The 23,445-nt window shown below is 39.0% G+C and overlaps 1 protein-coding gene across 1 annotated transcript in view; it reads left to right on the top strand.

The window, feature by feature from the left end:
- The window catches only part of TMTC2 (transmembrane O-mannosyltransferase targeting cadherins 2), a 388,624-nt gene that overhangs the window by 143,499 nt on the left and 221,680 nt on the right, over window positions 1–23,445 (top strand). The window contains exon 2 of the mRNA XM_008683605.1: window positions 4,782–5,352. Within this exon, the coding sequence (XP_008681827.1) occupies window positions 4,782–5,352 (571 nt within the window). The remainder of the gene's footprint in view (window positions 1–4,781; window positions 5,353–23,445) is intronic.

Here is a 23,445-nt window from a genome sequence, read left to right on the forward strand (position 1 = left end):
TGCCATAATATTCATTGGTTAAATAAAAACCTTCCTAAGCAGATAACACCCATCCCGAGAATTTTATCATACCAAAGGCTCCCTCAGTAGAATGTTTTGCACAGGGCTAAGGTGTTACTTTGATCTCCCACTTTTGTTCCAGCAAAACTCCCCTCTACATTTTTTTCTACGGTGTACATATAGGCCTGTGTCTCATCGGAGTTTTCTCTCATGGTGTAATTATGAGATTTGTTAATTCTTTGCTTTGAAACTCTTGTTCTGTGAGAGTTAGATGTATACTATATCTTGTTAACTGCTGCAGACTACTAGATTTATTGCTCTAAGAAATTCTGGCAACTTTGTACAGCTTTTTAAAAGCAGGCATGTCTCCTCCCCCCCCCCCCCCCCCCCATAAAGTCTTTGTGGAGTTGGTTACGGAGCTGAACTAATAGCATGTGGAAATCCTGGTTTGGGGAACGTGGTTCTTTATCCTATCTGGATCTGCCAGTGAAAGGGTGAAGTATGTCCTGAACTAAATGTGCTTTCCAGCCTTCCTCACTGTGTTAGCAAAGCTGCCTCCCAGAATGCTTTGCTATCGAGCTTTCTACTGCCCTGACTTTGATAGTCTGAGTGTTTCTGCGTTGATATTAGAGAAATTCACGCCAATATCTCAGTTAATGTTTAGTAGAGGCCAGTTGGCTTTTCATTCTGAATTACTTGAAATCCGCTCTCTCTGACAACACTGTTAGGCAGTTTGGCAGTTTTTCATATTTCTTTAAATTTTAATTATAACCTATCAAGTCTTAAGCAGTTACTTCTGGGTTAGACTCTTGATGAATGTCAAAGCAGGGTGTTTTAATTTAATGGATCCAGAGTAACATCTGTTTCTAATATTTTAAAAGCCAATTTATATGGAAATTCATTTAATACACAGTCGATACACGGAGACTTGTAAAAATAAAAATAAATATGGAAAATCAAACCACTGTGATATAGTAGGTCTTCTGTTAACAAAGGATTTCACTGATGACTAGGTCCAGCTGCTTCTGCCTAACACCCCAAATATCACAGTTTAAACAACATAGCGATTTATCTCTCACACTCACAAAATGGGGAGGTAGTTAGCTGGTGTGGTCTACCATAATAGGTACCCAGTTTTGTTCATTCTTATTGCTGTGCTCTGCTGGGCATGACTTCTATTCCTAAGGATTCCTTATGGGCCAAGATGGCTGCTGGAATGCCAGCTATTACATCTGTGCTTCAGCAAGAACGAGGGAGAGAGGGGAGGGAGGAAAGAACGCTAAGCTGGTTTTTTTGTTTTGTTTTGTTAAGGACACTTTCTAGAAGTAGTATGTAGCACTGGCCAAAAATTCATCACAGCAAGGGAAAATTGGAAATGAAATCTTTTTTCCAGATGACCATGTACCCAGCTAAAAAGAGAAGAGCTATGAGTATGGGAAAGGGGAGATCAAACAGTGGAGAACACCTATCTCTGCCACGTTGAGTATTTTTTAGGACGTGATTTTAATAGACCTTCAGCCTTTTTATTGTGTATCTAGAAGAGTCAACTTGTTCTCACGAGTAGATAATTTATGTAGAAGGACTAGCATGGTGTTTGGCTCAAAAAAGATAATCATCAACTACTGTTGATACATTTTAATTCCAACCCCTAATTGCATCTAATTTCAGAGACTCTGCATCAAGCTGACTTTAATAAGGGAGTTTTAGAACACTATACCCCAGTCTTTATAGAATAATAACACCAGCAGCTCACAGAGCTCAGATGTCATTTGTACTAGGTCTCCAGAACACTCATGTATTGGCAAGACAGTGTTCTTTTCTTTTTTTTTCCTGAAGATTTTATTTATTTATTTGAGAGAGAGAGAGAAAGAGAGAGAGAGAGAGTGCACAGTAGCCAGGGGAGAAGTAGAGCCCCGCTGAGTAGGGAGCCCAACGTGAGACTCGATCCCAGGACTCCGGGATCATGACCCAAGCTGAAGGCAGACGCCCAACTGACTGAGCCACCCAGGTGTCCCTGCTTTTCTACATAGCGGATAAACGAACAATTACAAGTGTTTGTTAACTGTTTCCAAGGTAAAGCTATTTTCGTCATGGGGGAGCCTGGGTGGCTCAGTTAAGTGTCTGCCTTCGGTTCAGGTCATGATCCTTGGGTCCTGGGATCGAGCCCCAAGTAGGGCTCTCTGCTCAGCGGGGAGTCTGCTTCTCACTCTCCTTCTGCCCCTCCTCCCAGTCATGTTCCTTCTCTCTCCCTCTCTCTCAAATAAATAAATAAAATCTTCAGAAAACACCCCTACAACTATTATCTTCACAGAAACTGAAGCTCAGAGAGGTTAACTGGGAAGCAATTTATAGAAGCATGTGAAAACCAGCATTGCCCCATCATTTTATTCCAACTAGAATGTGGTTATTTCCACGGGCTATGTTACCTTGGATGGGTTTCTCAATCTGTTTGAATCTGTTGCATTTTCTTGTTTTTGAAGACACTCAGGTAAATTACAGAGCTGTGATTCAGGCATGTTATCCCGCAATCGAGAGTTTTGCCAACCTGGTTTTTGGTCATATTCATGTGCAAATTCCTTTGATCATGCCTGTCTCAGAGTGAAAAGCCAAACGGGTGGAGGGGCTAGAGATAAAAGTCATCAGGAGGCTTTCTGTCGTATATTCTTCAGCTATACACATGCCCACACCCCTTAAAAAGCCCTGACATCAGACTAGGCAAGAGGTTTCTATTTATGGAGTAGGTGTCCTGACCGTCTCATTTCTCCGTCCTCCTAACTCATGTGCCTCCACTGTGTTCTGTAAGTACAGAGAGGGACTAAGGATACAAAACAGTCAAGATGCCCCCCTATTCTCTGGAGGGTGTAATGGCCTAGAGCAGGGATCCTCCACACTGAATCATTTACATGCCAACATTTGTACCTTGTCCACATATACCAGTACTGTTGATTCCTTAATATTTGTCTCTACATTGACTTTTTAATTTTTAACAGCCTCATTCTGAGCAAACATCTATGAAATCCAGCTTTGATTTGATAATTAAATTTCCTTTCAAATACACATTAAAATAAATATAACCATTAAAATTTTTACAAAGTTTGCCCGTGTATCTTCTTACATACTTGCACTGGTTTGGAGATCACATTTGGGAATCCCAACAGAGTGGAAAGAGCACAGGCCAGGGAACTCTACCCTGCTATTGCCAACTATGTGATTTTGGAACTGTTACTGGTTCTCAACCATAATTTGCTCACTTGAGAGATGTAGATAATATCTACTTCGTCATTTACTCTACGGATTAAAGAAGATAGAGCCAAGGAGACCATTACAGTGCTTGGCAGAAAGCAAGTTCTCAGCAAGTACTAGGTTTCTTTCTTGAAGTCTGTGTGGCGATACCAGGCCTGCAAACCTGGAACTATGAATTCTCAAAAGCAGGACACAAGACACTTGGTAGAGATAACTATAAGTCCTGTGAGAACTCAGAGGGGGAAGGCTGAAGTTTTCTAGAATGAAAGAGAGAGGGAAGCATTTGGATGGGGGAAGAGACATTGTTCCTGGCCTCCCCAGCTCTCCCTTGCTACTCTAAGTGTGGCCCAAGGACCAGTAGCATGAGCTCCACCTGGGAGCTTGTTAGAACTGTGGTATCTGGCTCCTCCCCAGACCTCCTGACTCAGCACCTGGCTGTTAACAAGACTCCCCCTGCTCCCCAGTGATTTATATGTATGAGAAGCATTACTCTGGGCACAGATACTCTATCTGAAGTTTATTTCTACTAGGGAGCTTAGTCCTCGCTTTAAGCAGATCTCTGCACCAGGATCACCTACACCGGGATCACTAGTATCCCATGGGCTGTACCTTTTAGAAAATGCAGATTCTCAGACCGCACATCAACCAGCTGCCTGTCATCTGCATTTTAAGCCAGGATACCGCATGATTTTTAAGGGCAGTTCTTTGACAACTGCTGCAGTAAGTCTTAAACCACTGATAGAAACCGCGTTTATTTTCAAATGTATTTGCATTCAAACAAACAAGAAAGCTTTTGAGGAAAAGAAATATAACCCTAATTGTAGTGTTCGTAAGCGTTAAGGGGAGGATCTGAATTCAATCTATATGTAAAGCCTTCCATAAGGCTCATTTGCATTAATCCTGCGTACACCTGGAACCCCACGGTACGCATGACAACAGCTTCCGGGAAGGCGGTATCTTAGCGAGGTCACGTGAAGTCGACCGTTAAACGACACAGGGACACAGGTTTGAATTACATGGGTCCACTTCTAAGATTTTTTTCAACAAATACAGTGCTGTAAATGCCTTTTCTCTTCCTTATGATTTTCTTTTAAGATTTAGAGAGAGAGAGCACACGCGCATGTGCGAGCAGGAGCAGAGGGGGAGAGGGAGAGGGAGAAGCGGAGTCCCGCTGAGCAGGGAGCCCTGTGGAGGACTTGGTCCCAGGGTGGCGTGGGCTGAAGGCAGCCGCTTAACTGACTGAACCGCCCAGGCGCCCTCTTCCTTACGATTTTCTGAATAACGTTTTCTCCAGCGTACCTTATCGTAAGAATACCGTATATAATACACGCAGCAGACAACACGTGTGTTCATGGACTGTTCATGTTATCAGTAAGGCCTCTGGTCGACCGTAGACTATTAAGTTTTTGGGGAGTCAAAAGTTATACTTGGATTTTCAACGGCACCCGTAACCTCCATGTGGGTCAAGGGTCAACTTTTTTTCTTCACTTATTTTATATTTGATTTAAAAAAAAATTTTTTTTTCTTTTGTTTTTTAGCCGCGCTATCAAGACTAATCAAGACCTTCTCCCCGAAACTCCATGGACGCACATTTTCTACAATGATTTTTGGGGGACTCTTCTAACCCACAGCGGCAGCCACAAATCCTACCGGCCACTCTGCACGCTTTCTTTTCGCCTGAACCATGCCGTCGGCGGGCTGAACCCCTGGAGCTATCACCTCGTCAACGTCCTGCTGCACGCGGCCGTCACTGGTGTCTTCACGAGCTTCTCCAAGATCCTCCTCGGGGACGGATACTGGACCTTCATGGCTGGCTTGATGTTTGCCTCTCACCCCATCCACACGGAGGCAGTGGCCGGAGTCGTGGGCCGCGCCGACGTCGGGGCGAGTCTGTTCTTCCTCCTGTCGTTGCTGTGCTACATGAAACACTGCTCTACGAGGGGCTCCTCAGCCAGGACGTGGGGCTGGTTCCTGGGCACCGGCCTGTGCGCGGGCTGCAGCATGCTGTGGAAGGAGCAGGGGGTGACGGTGCTCGCCGTGTCGGCGGTTTATGACGTCTTCGTCTTTCACAGGCTGAAAATGAAGCAGATCCTGCCCACCATCTACAGAGTAAGTGATTGTTGGCGCTCGGGCGTGGGGTTGCGGAGCGGGCTCCTTGCCTGGGCCTTTCCCCCCATTTAGAAAGCGTGTTTGTTCCTCTTCAGAGAGAATCTAAAATAAGTAACGTTTTGATCTTCAGTTAGTGGAGGTGTCCTTTTTGACCTTTCCCCACTAACATGCGTTTCATTCACAGACTGTTTTATTTCTTGGGTTTCTTAACTTATTTTCATGATTTCAAAGAGGGTAGAAGGGCAGTTTCTTCTGGTAAAGATTAGGCACCTTTATTATTTATTTTTATTCATTCTTTATTTCGGCCCAAGTTCTCTGTAATCCAGTAAATTGCCTGTAATGTGTATTTGTAAAAATATCAGAGCTGATAATGAGCCAGATGCTAAACTCTATAGAGGGGAAATCCTCTGCCATTTGTTAATAGTACTTTTCCTGATCTGACTTTGGAAAACAACCCTTCTCTGCTGTGCACTGGGAACTCAAATTCTTCTACAGTGAATCATCTTCACCTTTTCCTTGTCCTAGTGAATAAGAATAGAAGAGTCAAAACAGAAAGAGGTTATTATAGGTTTTGCCCTGAGGCCAATTAAGACCTTTGCCTCAGGGCTTCATATTTACTCCTTTGTATTCCCTTAGTGGTTTCAAATGCAGTGTTGTTTGAAGGTCACAGAAGTGCTTACAGATCCCATCCCCCTAAAGAGAACCAGTTTTTGGCTATTGTGTTGGGGGAGGGCTTGGGCAGAGAGAGAGGAACTCCCTCCTTCCCATTTCCCCATTCTCTCTCATTGATAGTAAACTCACCCTTGCTTTGGCTTTTAGTGTAAGGGGTGAACTTGACCAGTGTTTGCAAATCTTGGTCATGTTTTAGGCCAGCTCCTCCTTCCTTTTGGACACTTCAGTGAGGAGTTATGGTTTTGGATACTTACCCTGATCAGGAATGCTGTCAAATTTTCTAGTTTTGGCTACTTTTCCCCTGCTCTCAATTCTCTATTTAAAATCAAATTGGGAAGAAATTGAAGCGAAGAAAAAATTGAGGGAAATAGGAACATTTATTATTATTATTTTTAAATGACTCCCCCCCCCCCCACTTCATAGGCAGGGTAATTACTGATATGCTTCTGTTCTGTGAGGAAGCATAACCTTTTCAGTTAGAGCTCAAGTATCTAGTGCTTAATGAAGTTGTTTTGTGATTTCAATTATATGCTGAAACTTTAAAAGAAAATTCTGGTTGGGTCAAGTTTAATGCCTAAAAACAACGTGGCCTGAAAGCCAAACTCTTAATTTCAAATCAATTTTAATTATTCAGAAGGATTTAGGGAGAGAAATCTTTTTCTTTTGTTTTAAAACCCATATCAACAACAAAAGCAAGCTTTCTTGTTTTACTGGAAATAGTAGATAGAATACATATAGATCATGGTCCTCGTCCTGTGGGGAGGGGGACCTCTGTGAGGATGCAGAAGCTTCGTGATGCGGGACCTCGCATCGACAACCTGTGAAACATTGTGGTTTGACAGTCTGCAGAATTTCCATTTTACCGCCTCATGAATTAGGAAATTATTTTGGCATATCAATTCAGGGCTTGCTTTTAGGACGTTCTGTAGTTCCTAAGAAATTTTCAGTTCTCTAAGCATATTTTCGAGGACAGACTTGCTGATAGAGATTCTTATTATAACTGTGTCCCACACAATATTTGGGACATACCTATACTAAGAAATTATTCTTTGTTTATCTGAAATTAAAATGTAACTGAGCGCCCTGCTTAAGAAAATGAGAAGTATCACCTGCAAAGGAACTCCTAGCAGTAGAGAGTGTGAAGTCGGTACCCCCATGCCCCCAGGGGCCATGAGAAAGGACCTAACACTTTGAAGATTCGGTGTCCTGAGAAGTTTCCAAATGGAAACTTGCCTAGACTGTCTGGCAGCCGCTGCTTGTGGGCAAGGGAGGTAGTCGGGCAGCAAAACCCTTCATCTGAGAGTTGCTATCTCAAGCCCGTTCTTTCTTTCGGTAACAGATAGTGTAGATTTTCAAGGGACTGTAGAGACTGTAGAGACTGTAGAGACCATCTATGCCAGTCCCCTTATTTCCAGCTAAGGGGTAGAGAACCAGAGATGTGAAGGTCACCCAGAAAATGGTAGGATCACTAGAACCAGAATACATATTTGTGCATGTCTAGCCATGATTTTACTCAATTGTGAAGGTGTGAAGATGAATGAACAGTTGTAATGTCAGATGACTTCCCTAGAAGAGAAGAAAATAGTATGGAATCAAATATTAACTCACACTGGGTGAGTGACCTTGGGCTACTTCAGTGACCTGTTTCTTTATCTGGAAATGAAAATGGAGACTGTAAATATTCTCTCTTAGAGTTGTGAAGATCATATGAAATTGTGGGGCGTCCAGTGCGAGCTGAGTGCCCAGTGTTTGGAAGGCGCCTGATACATATTAGTTGTAGAGAAAGAAGAAATATCAATGGAATTGTAATTCTTTATGTTAAGGAAAGGAAGGCCAAAAGATAAACTTCTGTTAGTCTTTAAACATACGGTGGTTTTGAAAGCATATGAATTAGGAATCAACTAAAGCTGAAGCATGAATATTTAAGCAAAAACTTTCATTTAGAATTTTATGACTATGGGGCTTGTAAACACTGGCATAGATTACATATGGAAGTTATAGAAAATTCCATATTCTGTCTTTATAATATATAGATTTCTATGCCTGGAGTGAGTTAGAAGAGACTCTGAAGGAAGTGAATAAAAGACTTTAGAAGGTCCTTTTCAACCTTAAAAGAATAAATCATCTTAAATATCTTACCAATTAACTCTGCATCATGGTTTGCCAGATGAAATAAACTTCCCTGCCCTATTAAAACATAACTTTTATATAAACAGAAAACTCCAGTGCACAAATGTTTAACTCTATTATGCAAACCACTGAACTAGCCAAGTACTCAAATCCCAAAATGGCGGTCCTCTTAAAGCTGGAAATTATTAGGACCAGAGGGGCAAGGCTCTCTGTTTGGATAGTTTCATCAGTAATGTTTTTCACATAGCAGTCACACTCAGCTTCTTTCTTCACAGTGTTGGTTTCAGTTCTGTACCTCTTAAAAGATCCTGGCCCCCAAACTCAAATTGCGCTAGTGCCAGGCAGAAGGGACTGGTGGAAGCAAGATTACACCCACCTCTAGGACTCCTCTTCATCCTATTATTGCAATAAGAAAGTACAGGTTTGGGTTTGGGAGAGTTGGAGATTTTTCTAGGTAGACAGACCTCTGGATTTTTCAATGACATTGTTATTTAATATTGGCTACTGATTTAAAAACAAACCCTGTTTGGGCCAGACAAAATCCTTGGGATGGCTGAATTTGGCCAGAATTCTTGGCTGTCATTTTTTTGACTTCTAAGATTCATGCAGATGATGCATATGTCCTTATTATATAAAAGGCTTTCACAATTCTGCAAGGGAAATATGCAAGTTTTCTGTTTCTTTGATGTATGTGAAAAATAATAAGGACCTGGCATATTGTACTATTTTATTTTTTTTTATTTAGTATTTAATAGGCAGAGTCTTTATGTGCTAGGCAGTATTCTGAATATGCTAAAAACAAACACATCTATCTTGTATTATAAGTGCTTATTGAGATTGTATGACTTATGAAATAATATGGTTAATTATGACAGGAAATAATACAATAATTCAGTTGCCAGTAGGGGGGATTTGTAAGAAACCATCAAATATAAAATCTTCAGAAATGTGTATGAACAAGACGATTGTTCATAACCATCTTAAAATGTTTTAATGTACGTAGTTTTTAGGTTCAGCATTCTATTTAAGGTGTTTTCTACATTGTCTTTGGCATCTAGCACACTATCTGGCACGTAGTAGGTACTCAGGAAATTATTGAATTCACACTTGTTTCAGATTTGTCCTGGAAAAATACATGCCTGAAATGTTGAAATCCTCTTCCCTTTGTACAATGAGGATTTCATTCCTGGTTAGTGGGGTCTGGGAGGGTAGAATTGGAAGAAATGTATGTCAGAAAAATGTTGAAAAATAAGTTTTCTTGCCTTCTCATCAAATGATTGTTTTAGCCTTTCTTAGATGACTTTCACTTACTTAGTTTTATGTGGTCAGAAGTAAGGGGGGTGGTGAGGAACCCTTGAAACACACTCAAACTCGCCTTGCAAATAAATGCTTGACTTTTATCTGCCCACAAAATTTTTTACAAGTCTCCCATGACCCCGGGAGGTACATGGGTAATAAAATCAGCAAAAGCAACATTTTTCTTACTTACCAAACATCAGTCATTGCTTGCCTAGTGGCCATTTTCTGTGCTTATTTAACATCTGTTAACTGTTTTAATGTGGAAACATCTTTTTTCCCTTTATTAGCCTCATAATCACTTATTCAGTTACAGGTGGGGAAAAAAAAAAGGAAATCTGAAAACCAGCATAGCGATTCTAATAATAGCCCAAACTGATTTGGAAAAACTAAGCCCTTTTCGTTTGATCTTTTAAGAATTTCTATAAAGATGACTAGCTCGATTTTGCTATAGTTACTTCTCAGGTGTACATTATTTAGACAACTTCCTTTTCTTAAAATTAAATTTTGTAGCGCTGTTTCACGTAAACAAAATGTAGCGCTGTATTATGAGAGAGGAAATGGAGAGGCATTGCCACTTTTGGAACTCGAGTCATCTTTGTCTAGAAACAGCTTTCTTATTTTAGTGCTAGGCGGGATGTGAATGGTGGAGGTTGCCAGTGGTGAAAAAGTTTATCTTGGATGTTACTTGTAAGCTTGGTTTTACATTAGGATGTAGTGATCAGACACAAACAAATAATCCTATATTTTCAAACCATTTACAGGGTTTACCTTGAGAATGGTTTCTGAGGGTGGGGGTTATATTCTGTTGGAGGTTTTTGGTTTGTCACTGTTGGAACACTGACGATATTAAATGTGGTACTTCTGTGTATCTAGTTTGCATGACTCCCCCTATATAGAAGGGCATGGAAAGGGAGGTACAGAGCCTCCAGGTATTGGCACCTTGAAGCTACATGGGCTTTTTTATTTGATTAGCTGCTGGGGATGGCATTGGCAGAATATGTTATCATTTATAGCTTTGTCCCTTTACTTTCTAGACTAGGTTGTGGTTTTACTCAAGATGTGACTCTCATATTGATTGCGCTGAATGACATATGATATATTTGCTGTTTCTGATTTTCTTCAATCAACATCTGTGCCACTCTACTTCAAGTAGTGCTCCCACTTTCTTATGATTTTCTTTCCCTTCGCTTGCCTTACACTTGACTTTGTGAGAATCTAGATAGAGCAAGATACTCCGATTCTGATCACAGTATTTCCTAGCATTATTGAAACTGGAGGGCTGACTATTTGTCATGTACTTACAAATGAATTTGGATTTCATCCCAGTAAACTTGTTGTAGAATTTAATATTCATGACCTATAGTACTTTAAAACTTTGAATAGTTGCCAACACTGCTAACCAGATAATACCGCAAATAAAAGTCGAGGTTCAAAAATATTTTACAATTCAAGAAGTCAAAGATTAATAAGGTATTTTATTTCTGCAGGTTGGCTTCTCTGCTCAGCTGATTTAAGATGATTCTGTATTTTGGTTACACTTTAGGTTCAAGCTGAGTAATTGAAATTTGGAAGCTGACTACTCTTGTAAGTTCATGTAATGCTTGCATTAGAGTGTTAATACTTGAAACTTTTTTTTTAAAGACTCATCTTTGTGTATTAGGTGATGTGCAGATTTAAAGATGAATTGACAGAATTCTGCCATTGAGGATGTTTTAGAGTAAGCGAGAAAGTTGAGAGTACTCCACATGCAGAACTGAGATTCAAGCGGGAATACATAGTGAGGTTATAAGGGAGGTGCTGGGAGCACTACGGCGGTTTTGGGGGGGGGGAGCGTACTTTCTGCTGAGGGGATCAGGAAACACTTTCAGGAGCAGAGACATTTGAGCGAGGCCCCTAAGGGTGGTTCAGATATGTACATTTATAATTGGAGAGGTGAGGGAAAGTGGAGGATAGAGCATGAGCATTGCACAGAGGGAAACTCCTGGGAAGTAAGGGGACCACTGAGCAGTGATTTTGGCAGATACATAGAGTGCATGAATTTACACAGGAAAATGAATGGGAAAAGTAGGTTGAGATCGCTGGGAAGGTATGATGATGTAGGGACCTTTTAAGGTATGTTGTGGCCCCTACAACATTGGGAGACAGTGCATGGCTTTTAAACGTGCTTGTGTTTCGACTGGTACATGGGAGAAGCTTGAGAATGTCTGCTAGCTCTGTTTTGCCCCTTGGGAGATTTTCTTCTCTGTCCTTCCCTGGGAACAGACCTGAGAGTGGGTGCCTTTGGTGATGAGACTAAGAATCAGATTCAGGAGGTTTATCTCATTCAGTGAGTGTGTTTCCTGCCAGTGTTTATCTCGTTCTTCAGCATTCAAAAAAAAAAAGTTAGTTTTCGAAGATTAGATTATTTTGCTTTTTACTCTATAGTGTCTAGCATATTATTAAATACTCCTGATGAGAAAAACAGGGAGTCCTTAAGGGCTTTCTCCTGTGTCCGTTCTCCCAGCATTGTTGAACAGTGTTCAAATGTTACAGTGAATGGCCACAATTACAAAATCCCTCTTTGTTTTGCATTCCTTCTCACAGGAAGACAGAAACATTTTTCAAAATGGTCCTTTTACAATCCAGAATAAAATACTCTTATCAGCACTGAATTTCAACCAGTTAACTCAGTATACCATCAGTGAAAATGACACGCAAATTGGACCTTGTGATGAATAAATAATGAGTCTCATTGAAATAATCTATGCTGTTCTCATAACACTGTCTGGGATCCGTATTACATCACTCGGCTCAATTTTCGATAACCTGCTGCCTCAGAGGAATCAGATTGACTGACGGGGATCTCATGATTATCTGGTTACTCATATTCAACTAGGTACTGTCAATTTCACAGAAAAACGATGTGGTCTGCACAAATTTCAAGCCATTGTCATTGCCTAGAAGTCAGATTCCTGTCTTAAATACTCGCAACAATGGGAATGCTAATTGAGTGTTGACTTCTCAAATGAAATTTAAGCTACAGAAAGACAGATTCCAGGAATGCATTAGAGATTTCTTAAAAGGCGTGATGGGGTAGGAGGTGGGGTGGATAAAACTGAGTACGAAATCAAATTCATTGACAGTTAAAATAGCTATGAATGTTTTAGCACAGTAAGCTTTCATGGTGTGATATGTTTTATTGTTTATATCCGGTTTCATACCTCCTGATCAGTGTTCCTTTTTTCAAAAAAGAGTGGTAAGAAATCAAAAGGGGAGAACAGCCTTGCCAAAGTGTGCAATGACGTGGTGCTGGGAAGGTCAATGTGCCCTTGCTCTCTGGGTTTGTCTTTACAACTCTGCGGCACCCAGATGGCTCCTGCATGCTCTGTTGGTCTGATTATAACTCTTGCATCAAGTGAAATAGCATGAATGCAGAATTTAATACATGTTTCCTCAATAATTATGGCCTTGATTAGTGAAGCCAGTGTTTCAGTTCCAAAGGACACTGTCTTTCTTCCTCCACATGTTTATTCATTTAATTTCAGGAGACCAAGTAAAATGCAAAGATGATAATCCTTCTCTTTGATATGATAGTGGAATCTACAGTGCCTGCACTTGGTATGTGGTTGTCATTTTGCTCATAATTAATGTAAGATTCAAAGCAAACAGCAGGGACAACGTGAGAAAACTGAAGGACATTTAAAAACAAATGACTTGTTTTTAGTAAGAGAAGAAATGGAAAGTATATTTAGAATTTCCATTAAAATATTGCTAAACATAACTACATACCAAGTACATGTAATAGAGTTCTTGATTATATGCAGTATCGGTTGTATTTAAAAATATTGTTTGCATATTTAAAAACGAAAAAAAAAAGATGAAAAACATAATATTTTAATTCAGTGAATTTTGAGTTGTTGTACCTGTTAGTAGTACCAGCCTAGCCCTTTTGAGGGCATTATTGTAGTTTCAGTGTGTAAACTCTGTCCCCTCCCCTTCAAAAGGGTTTGTGTGTTTGTGTGTTTGTTGTGTGTCCCATAGGAATAAACTGCATAAATACATGCTTTTATACTGTAGTCAGGTTATACCAAGGTTACACATGAATGATTTGAGTGTATTTCCATAACTTTTATGAAATGGCAAATTCCAAATTGCATAGAATTTTTTTTTTTTCCTTATTTGAAGTCAGGCAAAAATTTGCCAGTTCCCATGTTTCATTGAATGTAGTTTCTTTCTTCTTAAGATCTCATAACATCATGGGACAAAAAGTAAAATATATCTGATAGTGTAAAAAGAGCTCCTGTTTACTCTGAATAACCACTGGGTGTTTGGCTAGTCTTCTCATGCAGAGGCGCAAGTAAGGCTGCTGTGGAAAAGCCACAGGACTGGAGCCTTTAGATTTAAGTTGCTGTGACCTTGGATAAATTACTGAATGTCTTGAACATCAGTTACATGGTCTGTAAAATAGGAATATAATATTTGCCTTGCAGGGTTGTTAGGTATGAATATAGTAAAAGTACACTTTTCCGCCCAGTTCCTTTCCTGTAGAAATATCATCCTTGTCATCAGCGTTTTACTGCGTTTCTACAACATTTCAACGGTAGTGAACTTTTTATGTGTTGTTTTGCAGAGCACTCAATTAGTGTAGTTGTGGCTTTTCTCGTGGGATGCAGGATGAAACGTCAGTCAGAAAATGGAGCGTTCGCTATCCCGTTCACCACTGCTGACAACGTAAAGAATATTGGGAAACAAAACTCTTTTTCAAGGATAATTCTTCTGAACATACAGTTTGATAATTTATCTTTTGTTTGATTGAAAGCAAGTATGTTGAAGTCATTCCTTAATGTTTCTTCACTGTTAATATCTTTCCATCCACTCCTATTTTTACAGCCTGTTTTTTTCCCCGGCAAGCTCAGGATGGTGCTGTTGCTTATGTATCTGAAAATGGAGGGGAGCCGGGCTTTCCTGTTCTCCTCCCCCCCAATACCTTGTTGCCTATATATTTCCTGTAGCCAGGTTTATAGTAAGGAAGATTAGTTCAGTAGCGGCAGCGCTTGCAGCATTCAAGTCTCATTCTCTGAAGAAAGGGGAAGCACTGTTACCACCTAAAGGTGAATGTTAATCTCTTTCTTCCCCCTATTCTTTCCCAAACCTGGCAGGCAATATTCTTGCAGCTGATTCCAGAATCTGTTATAACAAACCTTTTCAGGGAAGCATTGAGGCTGTTTGTTGTTGTTGTTGTTGTTGTTGTAGTTGTTCATTTGTTTATTTCCCCACCTCCTAGGGAGGTAATAGAGCAAAAGTTTTGTTTTTTAGAGCAATACTATTTCTGGCTACCAAAAATTTTTATAAAATATTTTGGACGCCAGGGCGTCTGGGTGGCTCAGTGGGTTAGGCTTCTGCCTTTGGCTCAGGCTCAGGTCATGATCCTGGGGTCCTGGGATCCCATCGGGCTCCCTGTTCAGTGGGGGGGGGGTCTGTTTCTCCCTCTCTTTCCCCCACTCCTGCTTGTGCTCTCTCCCTCAACTAAATCTTTTTAAAAAATATTTTGGATGTCTTAATAACATTCAGACCGAATTATTTTTACAGAAACCTAAGTCCTCGTAACTTTGGCTTGCCGAGTCAAGTCTATAATAGGTAAAATTGGTTTCGATTTTAGAAAATCCAGTATTTAAAAATCTGTTCTAATTGACAGATGATACAGGGGTTGGGTGGGGGATGGTAACTGTTTAAAGATTTTAGGATTCATTTCATCCTGGGTTTCTTTTGAATAGTCCGACCTGGGATGATCGTCATCCGCTTGTGGGGAGACCGTTTTAAACCAGAGATTGTAGCACACAACTGGTGTGTGCTACCAAATCAGAGTCTTTTGGTCAGCTTACTTTTTGTTTTTGAGGCATTGACGGAGCTGGTGGAGAGGTAGCAGGAGAAAAATTACTTTTTATATGCTCTCCCTCTGATTTTGATGAAAAGCTAGGTTTGGGACCCACTGATGTGTCCCTTGAGAATCTGATACACCATATAATATTATTAAACATTATAAACTTCTTATAAAAACTTAAGACTTTGTGGCTAGAGGGAGGTATTGGAAACTATCTTCCTGCCACCCCCTCTCTTTTCACAAATGTGTGGCACAGGCTTGGTTGAGAACAGAGCCTCCTCCCCCAGGTCTGATGCTTTCTCACTGTACACTTGGCCTCCCTGCCTTCAGCTTGTGGAAACCTGTTACTGTGGAAGTCATTTTTTATTTGTCATTTAAGACAGCAGACTGTGAATGGACCTGTGTGCCCGTCCCTCCAGTTCATCATTAATTAGATTCTGCCCTTCTTATTTTACCCTAGGTTCTCTGTGCTCTATTAATAATTCTAGAGTACCTTTCGAAATTGAGTTTTTTGTTTTGTTGTTTCCCTCCTCCCAGGCCCCTTCTTTTCTGGTCTCTACCCGCCCCCCCTTCAATTAAGTGCTTAAGTATTTGCATGCTGTCATCCTAGGTCACTAGATTGATTTAAGCCTAAATTCAAACGGAATATTTACTTTTGTAGCTACCAGAAACTTAACACAAAGAGTAAAAACAGTGTGTTTTTCTTCCTAATTTGGTTAATTGCCTTTACTAACAGTGTGGTACTGTTTGAAGTATTACCTCTGAGTAGAGGGATCTTGTCTTTGATGATGTGGAGCCTGAGATTGGTCTAGAAATAGAGAATTAAAAAAAAAAAAATATATATATATATATATATATATATATATATATATATATATATAGGCAGCTCTTCGTTTCTGCCCTCTTCCTACTCTCCAAGGCACCGTGCAACAACTCAGGAGCAGGTGAAATTTTAGGCATCAGCAGTAGACAGATCAGCTGGGTATGTTATTTACCCTGGTACTTATTCCAGGACTGTAGTGGGATTTTAAAAATGCCAACAGTAGTGTCTTAAAGATGTTCAGAGTTTCTTTTGACTATACAGTGTGAGTTTTAATGTCTCACTGTTGGGTGAATATTTGAATCGGTGACACTTGTAATGTCAAAAGTGAGGATAACTCCAAAATGAACGTATTTCAGAGATAAAATGGCAAGAAAGGAGAAAATGTAGAGGTGCCAATTGAAATATGGGCTGGCTGAGCGACAAAAGGGCTGAATTTAAGTTGTCAAAGCAGCAGCCTAAAGTTTCTGGTTTGGGGACAGGATAATTTGTAGTCTTTGATTCTCCTGCCTTCTGCAGTATAATCTTCTCCAGGGCTGTGCTGACTTCCATACTGTTCAAAAAGGGAAAGAAATAACCCATTTGAATTCATTAGCTTTCATTTGCATATACACAGAGCTGGTGGTAATAATGGTAACAACCATCATTTATCAGGGCTTACTGTGTGCTAGCAAAGTGTCTTCTGTGCATTATTTTGTTCATTCTATGAGAGTAGGTGTTATTAATCTCATTTACAGTTAAGGAAGCTGAGGTTTATAGAAGTGAAGTAATTTTGCCCAAGGAGTCACAGAGAGTACATAAGTGGGGAAGGGATCTTAGTCCAAATGTCTGACTCCAAGGTGAATGGTCTTCCCATAATACCGTTGTTATACAAGTGTAGCTGAAGTGGAAGATCCAAAGAGTAGTATGAAAGAAACAACCATTATCATATTACTTGTACAAATAATCTTCTCTTTCATATGCAACCATTAGTGTTATGGGTGCTAAAAATACATAGATAGATAATATATTATCCCAGCCCCTAGGAAGTACAAGACATGTATACAATGATCATATCACTCTGCACTAAGTGCTAATAGAATTCCATGGAAAGCGCCAGAGAAGCACATGTCTCTGGCAAATTAATTCAGCCTGGTTAAGGAAGAGCCTGAGAGAACGACAGAGAAGTCGTGACATCCAAATAGCTCAGCTCATCCAGGATTTTAGTTTGTTTTTAAAAATTTTTATACGTTAAAATCTTTTCATGTTTGTGTATTTCATTTAGGTTCAGAGTCCAAAATTTGCTAGATGCTTTTTAATTTTTAATTTTTTTTTTCATTTTTTGATAAATAGGTACTACGTGTCTTCTAGATAGGAGGTGGTACCATCCTAGATGTTGAGGACAAAGTAGTGAAGAAAACAGGCAAAACTCCTCTGGCTCTCTTGGAATTTACATTTGTTTTCTAACTTAGCTGTCACAGTTACCCTGTGGGGTCACTCTTTGTACTCTATTTTACAAGAAGTTGAATGAACTCCCCCAGATTGATCAGCACACCATGAGACTGGATTTCAAAGGCAATGCTAATTCTAAATCCAGATCATTTCCAGTTCAGGTCCTTGTCTCGCAGTTGAGTTCCCTCAAGTAAAAAGTGGTCTAATTATTTAAGGTATTAGATGAACAGGACTGATTGTGTGTGTGTGTGTGTGTATATGTATGTGTATGTATGTATATAGTTGTTTTAGAAACCTCCTTGAGAACAAGGACTGGATCCTTTGTTTCTTTTGCATCGCTTGTCCCAGAGATCTTGACATTGAGACCTTGGTATTTGGAGCTTGATCCTCAACATCACATTGGCCTGCAAGGGCCTATCATGTCTAACATGGTTTTGCAGATTTAAGAGAGAGACATCAGATATATATATGCCCTTCGAGGTTGAACTGGGTGGGATTAGCTTCTGAAACTCCTATCAGCTTCTACTACCTGCTCTGAAATGCATGGTGTTTCTCAAAAGCATGCAAAAAAGAATTATTTGGAGTCAGTTCACACTGAAGTATTTGGTTTGACTCGGAATTTCATATTGTCACATCATTGCTAATCAGCCATATTAATTTATTTATGTCCCCAGGACAGGCAGTGCATTTCTAATGGCTCTTTGGGGAAAAGATGAGTCTGTGCCATAGAGGCTGTTCTTTAATTCAGATAAAAACTCTTTTTCCTGCAAATTTCATTAAACATAGAGAACAGTTTTTTTTTTTTTTTTTTTTTTTAAGATTTTATTTATTTATTTGACAGAGATCGAGAGAGGGAACACAAGCAGGGGGAGTGGGAGAGGAAGAGCAGGCTCCCAGCAGAGGAGCCTGATGTGCGGCTCGATCCCATAATGCCGGGATCACGCCCTGAGCCGAAGGCAGACGCTTAACCGCTGTGCTACCCAGGCGCCCCAGAGAACAGTTTAAATTAACAATGTGATGCCAAGGATTCGTATGTGCCTTAGCAGGGTCTAAGCTGTGCAGGATGTCAGGTCTTGTTTGATGTGGATAGTAAAGACTATTTTTAGAATCTGAGCTTTCCTCTATTTACATAAAAAAAGGGCTACGAGTTCCCTGATTCAATACCTAAAACGCCTGAGGCCGGATGTGATTCTGATATTTTTAAAAAATTATTCAAAAGTAATAGGGTGTTATGTAACATGGCAGTATTTTGAAGTAAGAAACATTTAGCATTTCTGAAGAGAAATATACAAATATTTACAATAAATGGAATAAAGACTATAAATAACCTCATGTCAATTTAAATCAGGAATTTTGTTTCTTTTTAACAGTTTTACTGAGATATAATTCACATATAAAATTGAACCACTTAAAGTGTACCGTTTGTTTTTTGAGTATGTTCATCAAATTTCTGCAACTCTTACGTATTCTTAATTACATATTTTGAAATTAAGGATAAGGGATTTTAGACCTGTAGTTACCGTGTTTTTTAAAAAGATGTAAGTTTTATTTTTTACTTTTCAAGTTTAAAACGATCGGTAGAGAGAAGTTGTGACCTTAAACCATGTGAGTCAGTAAACCTGTTTAAAGTCTTACTAAGACCCCTGAATGTTTTCACCGTGTCTTTAATATTATTTGCACATCTTATTTACTGTTTAACAAATTGGTAATGAAGTTTGGGTACTCGAGGTATCTTCTTCGGGGTTATGTTTGGGTCACACTGCTTGGATCCTTATTTCGTTTTTTTAAAACTATGATAAATCATTGGCCCCTACATAAATGCAGTTTTCTGGAGTTAGAATCTGATGTCAGAGTGCTTGGATCCTTATTATTATTTTTTTAACTATGATGAATCATGGGCCTCTACATAAATGTAATTTTCTGGAGTAAGAATCTGATGTCAGTATTTGATTGCTTTGTTGGCTGTGTGTTTGGTAACATGCAACCCTTGATTCTTGAATGAGGAACAGTGGTTTACAGTGGAAATAAGGATCTGGATACTTCTTATTCTTTCCCATATCTTTGTCTCTCAGTGTGTTACACATGTCTGACACGTGCAGAAATAATTAGGTTGTGTTTAAGTACATATAATTGACTTGTTTTTAGCTTTGACCAGGAGTTTTATCAAAGTGTAAAGGTGCTTGTCAAATGTAGAATAAAACCAATTTCCATTCCCTTACTCTTTTGGGGAAAAAATGTATTTTTAGACAAACTAAATACATTTAAAAGACGGAACTGAATTTGGAGGTTTGTTTGTTTTTGTTTTTTTTTTTACCCCTTTAATGTAATGGCCATCCTAAAATATGTCCCAGCTTGCTTCCTAGAGGCAGATTCACTTCTGAGCAATTTTAAAAGAGCAATAACATAAACTTAATTATGGGAGAACAATTCTATAGAAATTTAATATGCCATTAAGACATTTGCTGATTTACATCAGATTTATATAAAGGTTGTTTGAACCTACACCTTTGTGTCCAGCTGGTAGCCTTTTTCTAAGTTAATTACACGAAAGCCTCTGAAAAATGTTAGACATTTGAGAGAAGTTGTGATTTCAGAGATAAAGGGAACATGCTGTGAAAAGTATGGCCGTATGGCATAATGACATAAATCGTGCTGTTCTAATCAGGAGGCCTGGGTTCTCACACAGTGTCTGCCACTAGCTAGTTGTGTAATTGGACAAGTCATTTAGCCTCTCCAGTGGGTTTTTTCCTAATATGGGAGTTTTGGGGGATGCTTCAAGAAGCAAATTATATCATACTATGTTTAATCATAATTTAAAAAATAACTTTATTGCTAAGTTTAAAAAAACTTTTGATAGCTTTCTTTGTCTTTACAATAACCTGACTGGAAAGATGGATTAATTGTGCAGATATTAAGTTCTTCATTCATTCTCAAGAACAAAAAATTAGATCCCGAAGTACTTATAATAATGGTTTTCAAAGGCCAAGTATTCACTGCAAACTGAAGTGGGCTGTGTGTTTTATTTCAACTTGCAGAAGAATCTGTCTATATTAAAATATATCCATATCTCCTTTTTATCATAAGGGTATATATTTATCTTTTTCATGGTCTCGTAAACTTAAATACAGTTAACACTTGATTTTCTGAAATGGATTTTCTCAGAAGGAAATCATACTTTCTTAATTTCTTGTGCTAGTCTATGTCATTATTTCCTTATGTCATTTTACATTAACTGTGCTATCATTTTATCCATATTAGAAATGGACTCTGATCCTGTTTTCTATGGAAGAAAAATAGCATGTTTTCCTTAAGCTATGATCCGGACTGAGAACTCATCATACTTTATCCTCAGTCTCAAAGGCTGGCCAACATTCACTGTAAAGGGCAAGGTAGTTCATTTTTTCTGCTTTGCAGGCCGTGTAGACCCTATGACTGCTGGCTATTCAACTCTGCTGGCCTACTGCAAACAAATGAGTGTAGCTGTGTTCTAATAAAACTTTATCTAAAATCAGTCAGGTACCAGATTTGGCCCACAGGCTATAGTTTGCTGACTCTATCTAGTAATTTAGTTGGTAAACCCGTGTGTATGAAGTCATACAGGCTCTCCACAGAGATTAAGTCAAGGTCAATGTATTTGTGGTAGGGTAAATCTTTCATTGTAATACAGGTTGCATGCGTTTTAAAAAGGGCTTTTACATTCATTTTTATTTTTGAAGAGAAGTTGTGATTTTAGAGATAAAGGGAACATGCTATGAACTTCTGTCAAGATTTTAACCTTCCTCTTTTACAGTAGAGGGTCTAAAGTTGTACAGTTTGCCCCGGGTTACCCTGAGAGCACAAGATTTTACTCTATTTCACTGCTTTATATTTCATCAGAGTACTAGTGAACTCATTGAGAAGTTATCTCCAGTCTTGTTTTGTGTTACTCGGATATCCTGTACCCTAGAATTTTGAAAATAAATTCAAGTTCAAATTTAACACTATGACTATTCTCTGGATACCACATTCATTCAAAATAATCATACAAAGTAAACTTTGGGAACAATTCCCCCCAAAAGGAAGCCCAAGTAAGCAGAAGGTGGTTTCCAAGAATAACCAGCTCTCGAAGTTCATAGCAGCTGTAAAAATATATCTTCAGTTGAGATTTAGCTTGTAATATAAGGGTACTTGAATTTTGCTTTTCCCTCATCTTCCTTGATTTTTTTTTTTTTTGCAAGTGACTTAGATATATTGAGGATATTTACTGATTGCTCTTAATACAAAGGCAAAGCCCTTTTATCATGAAGAAGAGCTGTCACTGGAAAAAAGTGAAAAGTAAATAATTTACTAGTTTAATAATTTTTTTTTTTCCTGGCGTAGAGCTGTTGGTGGTGGTGGAATGATGGTGTGTTTCTTACTGTGTTTACCTCCTGAGTAGGTGTGAAGTGATGGGCTTTGGCAGTGATTTTTGTTTTTTTTTAATATCTTGTTGATCCGTGGATTGGTGGTTGTGGCATAGTTCATTTGGGGGGTGGCAGAAAGTTTGACAATGTTATACTATTTACCATGTTACAGCTCCTTGAAAATCAGCCATTTTGCTCTGTCTGAATGAGGAAGCACTTATGGCAGTCAGACATCATTAGAATTATTGGTTCAGAATTTAAAAAATTCAGGCTAAATAAAATCTGCAAGTCACTGTAAATTTTGCATATGTTTTCCTTTTTATTCCCCCAGACTCACCAAGCCAAAAATTTCAAATCCTGAATGTTTTGTAAATACATTCTATAATAAGTACTGTTTAATTGCCTTTTTAGTGCAACTTTAATTTGGCCCCTTTCAAAGTTATTTCATCTTTTTTACAATAATTTGTAATATTTTCTTACCCTTCTTAATTAGGCAGCCGGTCGCATGAAGAAATATGCCTGCTGCTTTAATAGCAGCATGGCCTGGGTATTCTGATTTTACCTCTTGTACCTCCATACATCTCAAATCTAGGGTTTTTGAAGATTAAATGAGTGTGAATACATAGAAATCTCTGAATGCCCAGCACATAGTAGGTGCTCAATTAATGTGAACCATTTTTATTTTTAAATCTATTTTAAGGTGGTCCTTTTCTCTGCAAATGGGCTAATTTTAAAATATGTACCATACAGATCATCTGGTTGTTCTGTTACTATTTCTTTTACAAGTCAGTAGATGTGACTACTCTGATACTATTAGGTAATATTGCAAGGATATTAGTTCATTTTTATATGCATCAATCATTAAATTTTATTCTTCACTGCAACACTAAACTACGAAGTGGCTGTCTTTTTAACAGGGATATTTAGAAGTGAGATAAAAATAGCTTCCTCCCTGGGAGCACAGGGTCCATGCACTGGAAGTGTGCAGTTATGTAGAAGTTTCTCAAATGCCACAGTAGCATCCTTTTGAAGGAACTGACATTGTTGTTTCAAGACTATCCTAGCTCTCATATCCTCATCTCTTACATTTGTCTAGGGGTTTATTATTTACAAATCTGTATTAACCTCAAATCACCTCCTAAAGATCTCAGCAAGTATTTTAAGACTCTTCATTAAGGACTAAGGATGACCAGAGGTTGTTACGTAATTTGATTACTTGCATCTTGTTAAGGAGAACTTGGAAGTCTAATCCTTCAAAGTGTTGTCTTCCTGATTCCTTTTCTCCCTTCCTCTTTCTCTTCGTGTCTCCATTCCCTTTTTTCCTTCTCTTCCTTATCAGATACTGTATTCTTCTCCTCTTCATTAATTAAAAATAGCCCTAAGGATGAGGAACTTGACTGGACCTCATAGGGCAGGTATATTTAAAACACACTTGAAATTTTTTCCACAGTTTGGGACAGGCTTTATTTGCCACAGGTACTTTAAATGCTTTACCATTT

The sequence above is a fragment of the Ursus maritimus genome, unplaced genomic scaffold (assembly GCF_017311325.1).
Source record: "Ursus maritimus isolate PB19 unplaced genomic scaffold, ASM1731132v1 scaffold_21, whole genome shotgun sequence".
Lineage (NCBI taxonomy): Eukaryota > Metazoa > Chordata > Mammalia > Carnivora > Ursidae > Ursus > Ursus maritimus.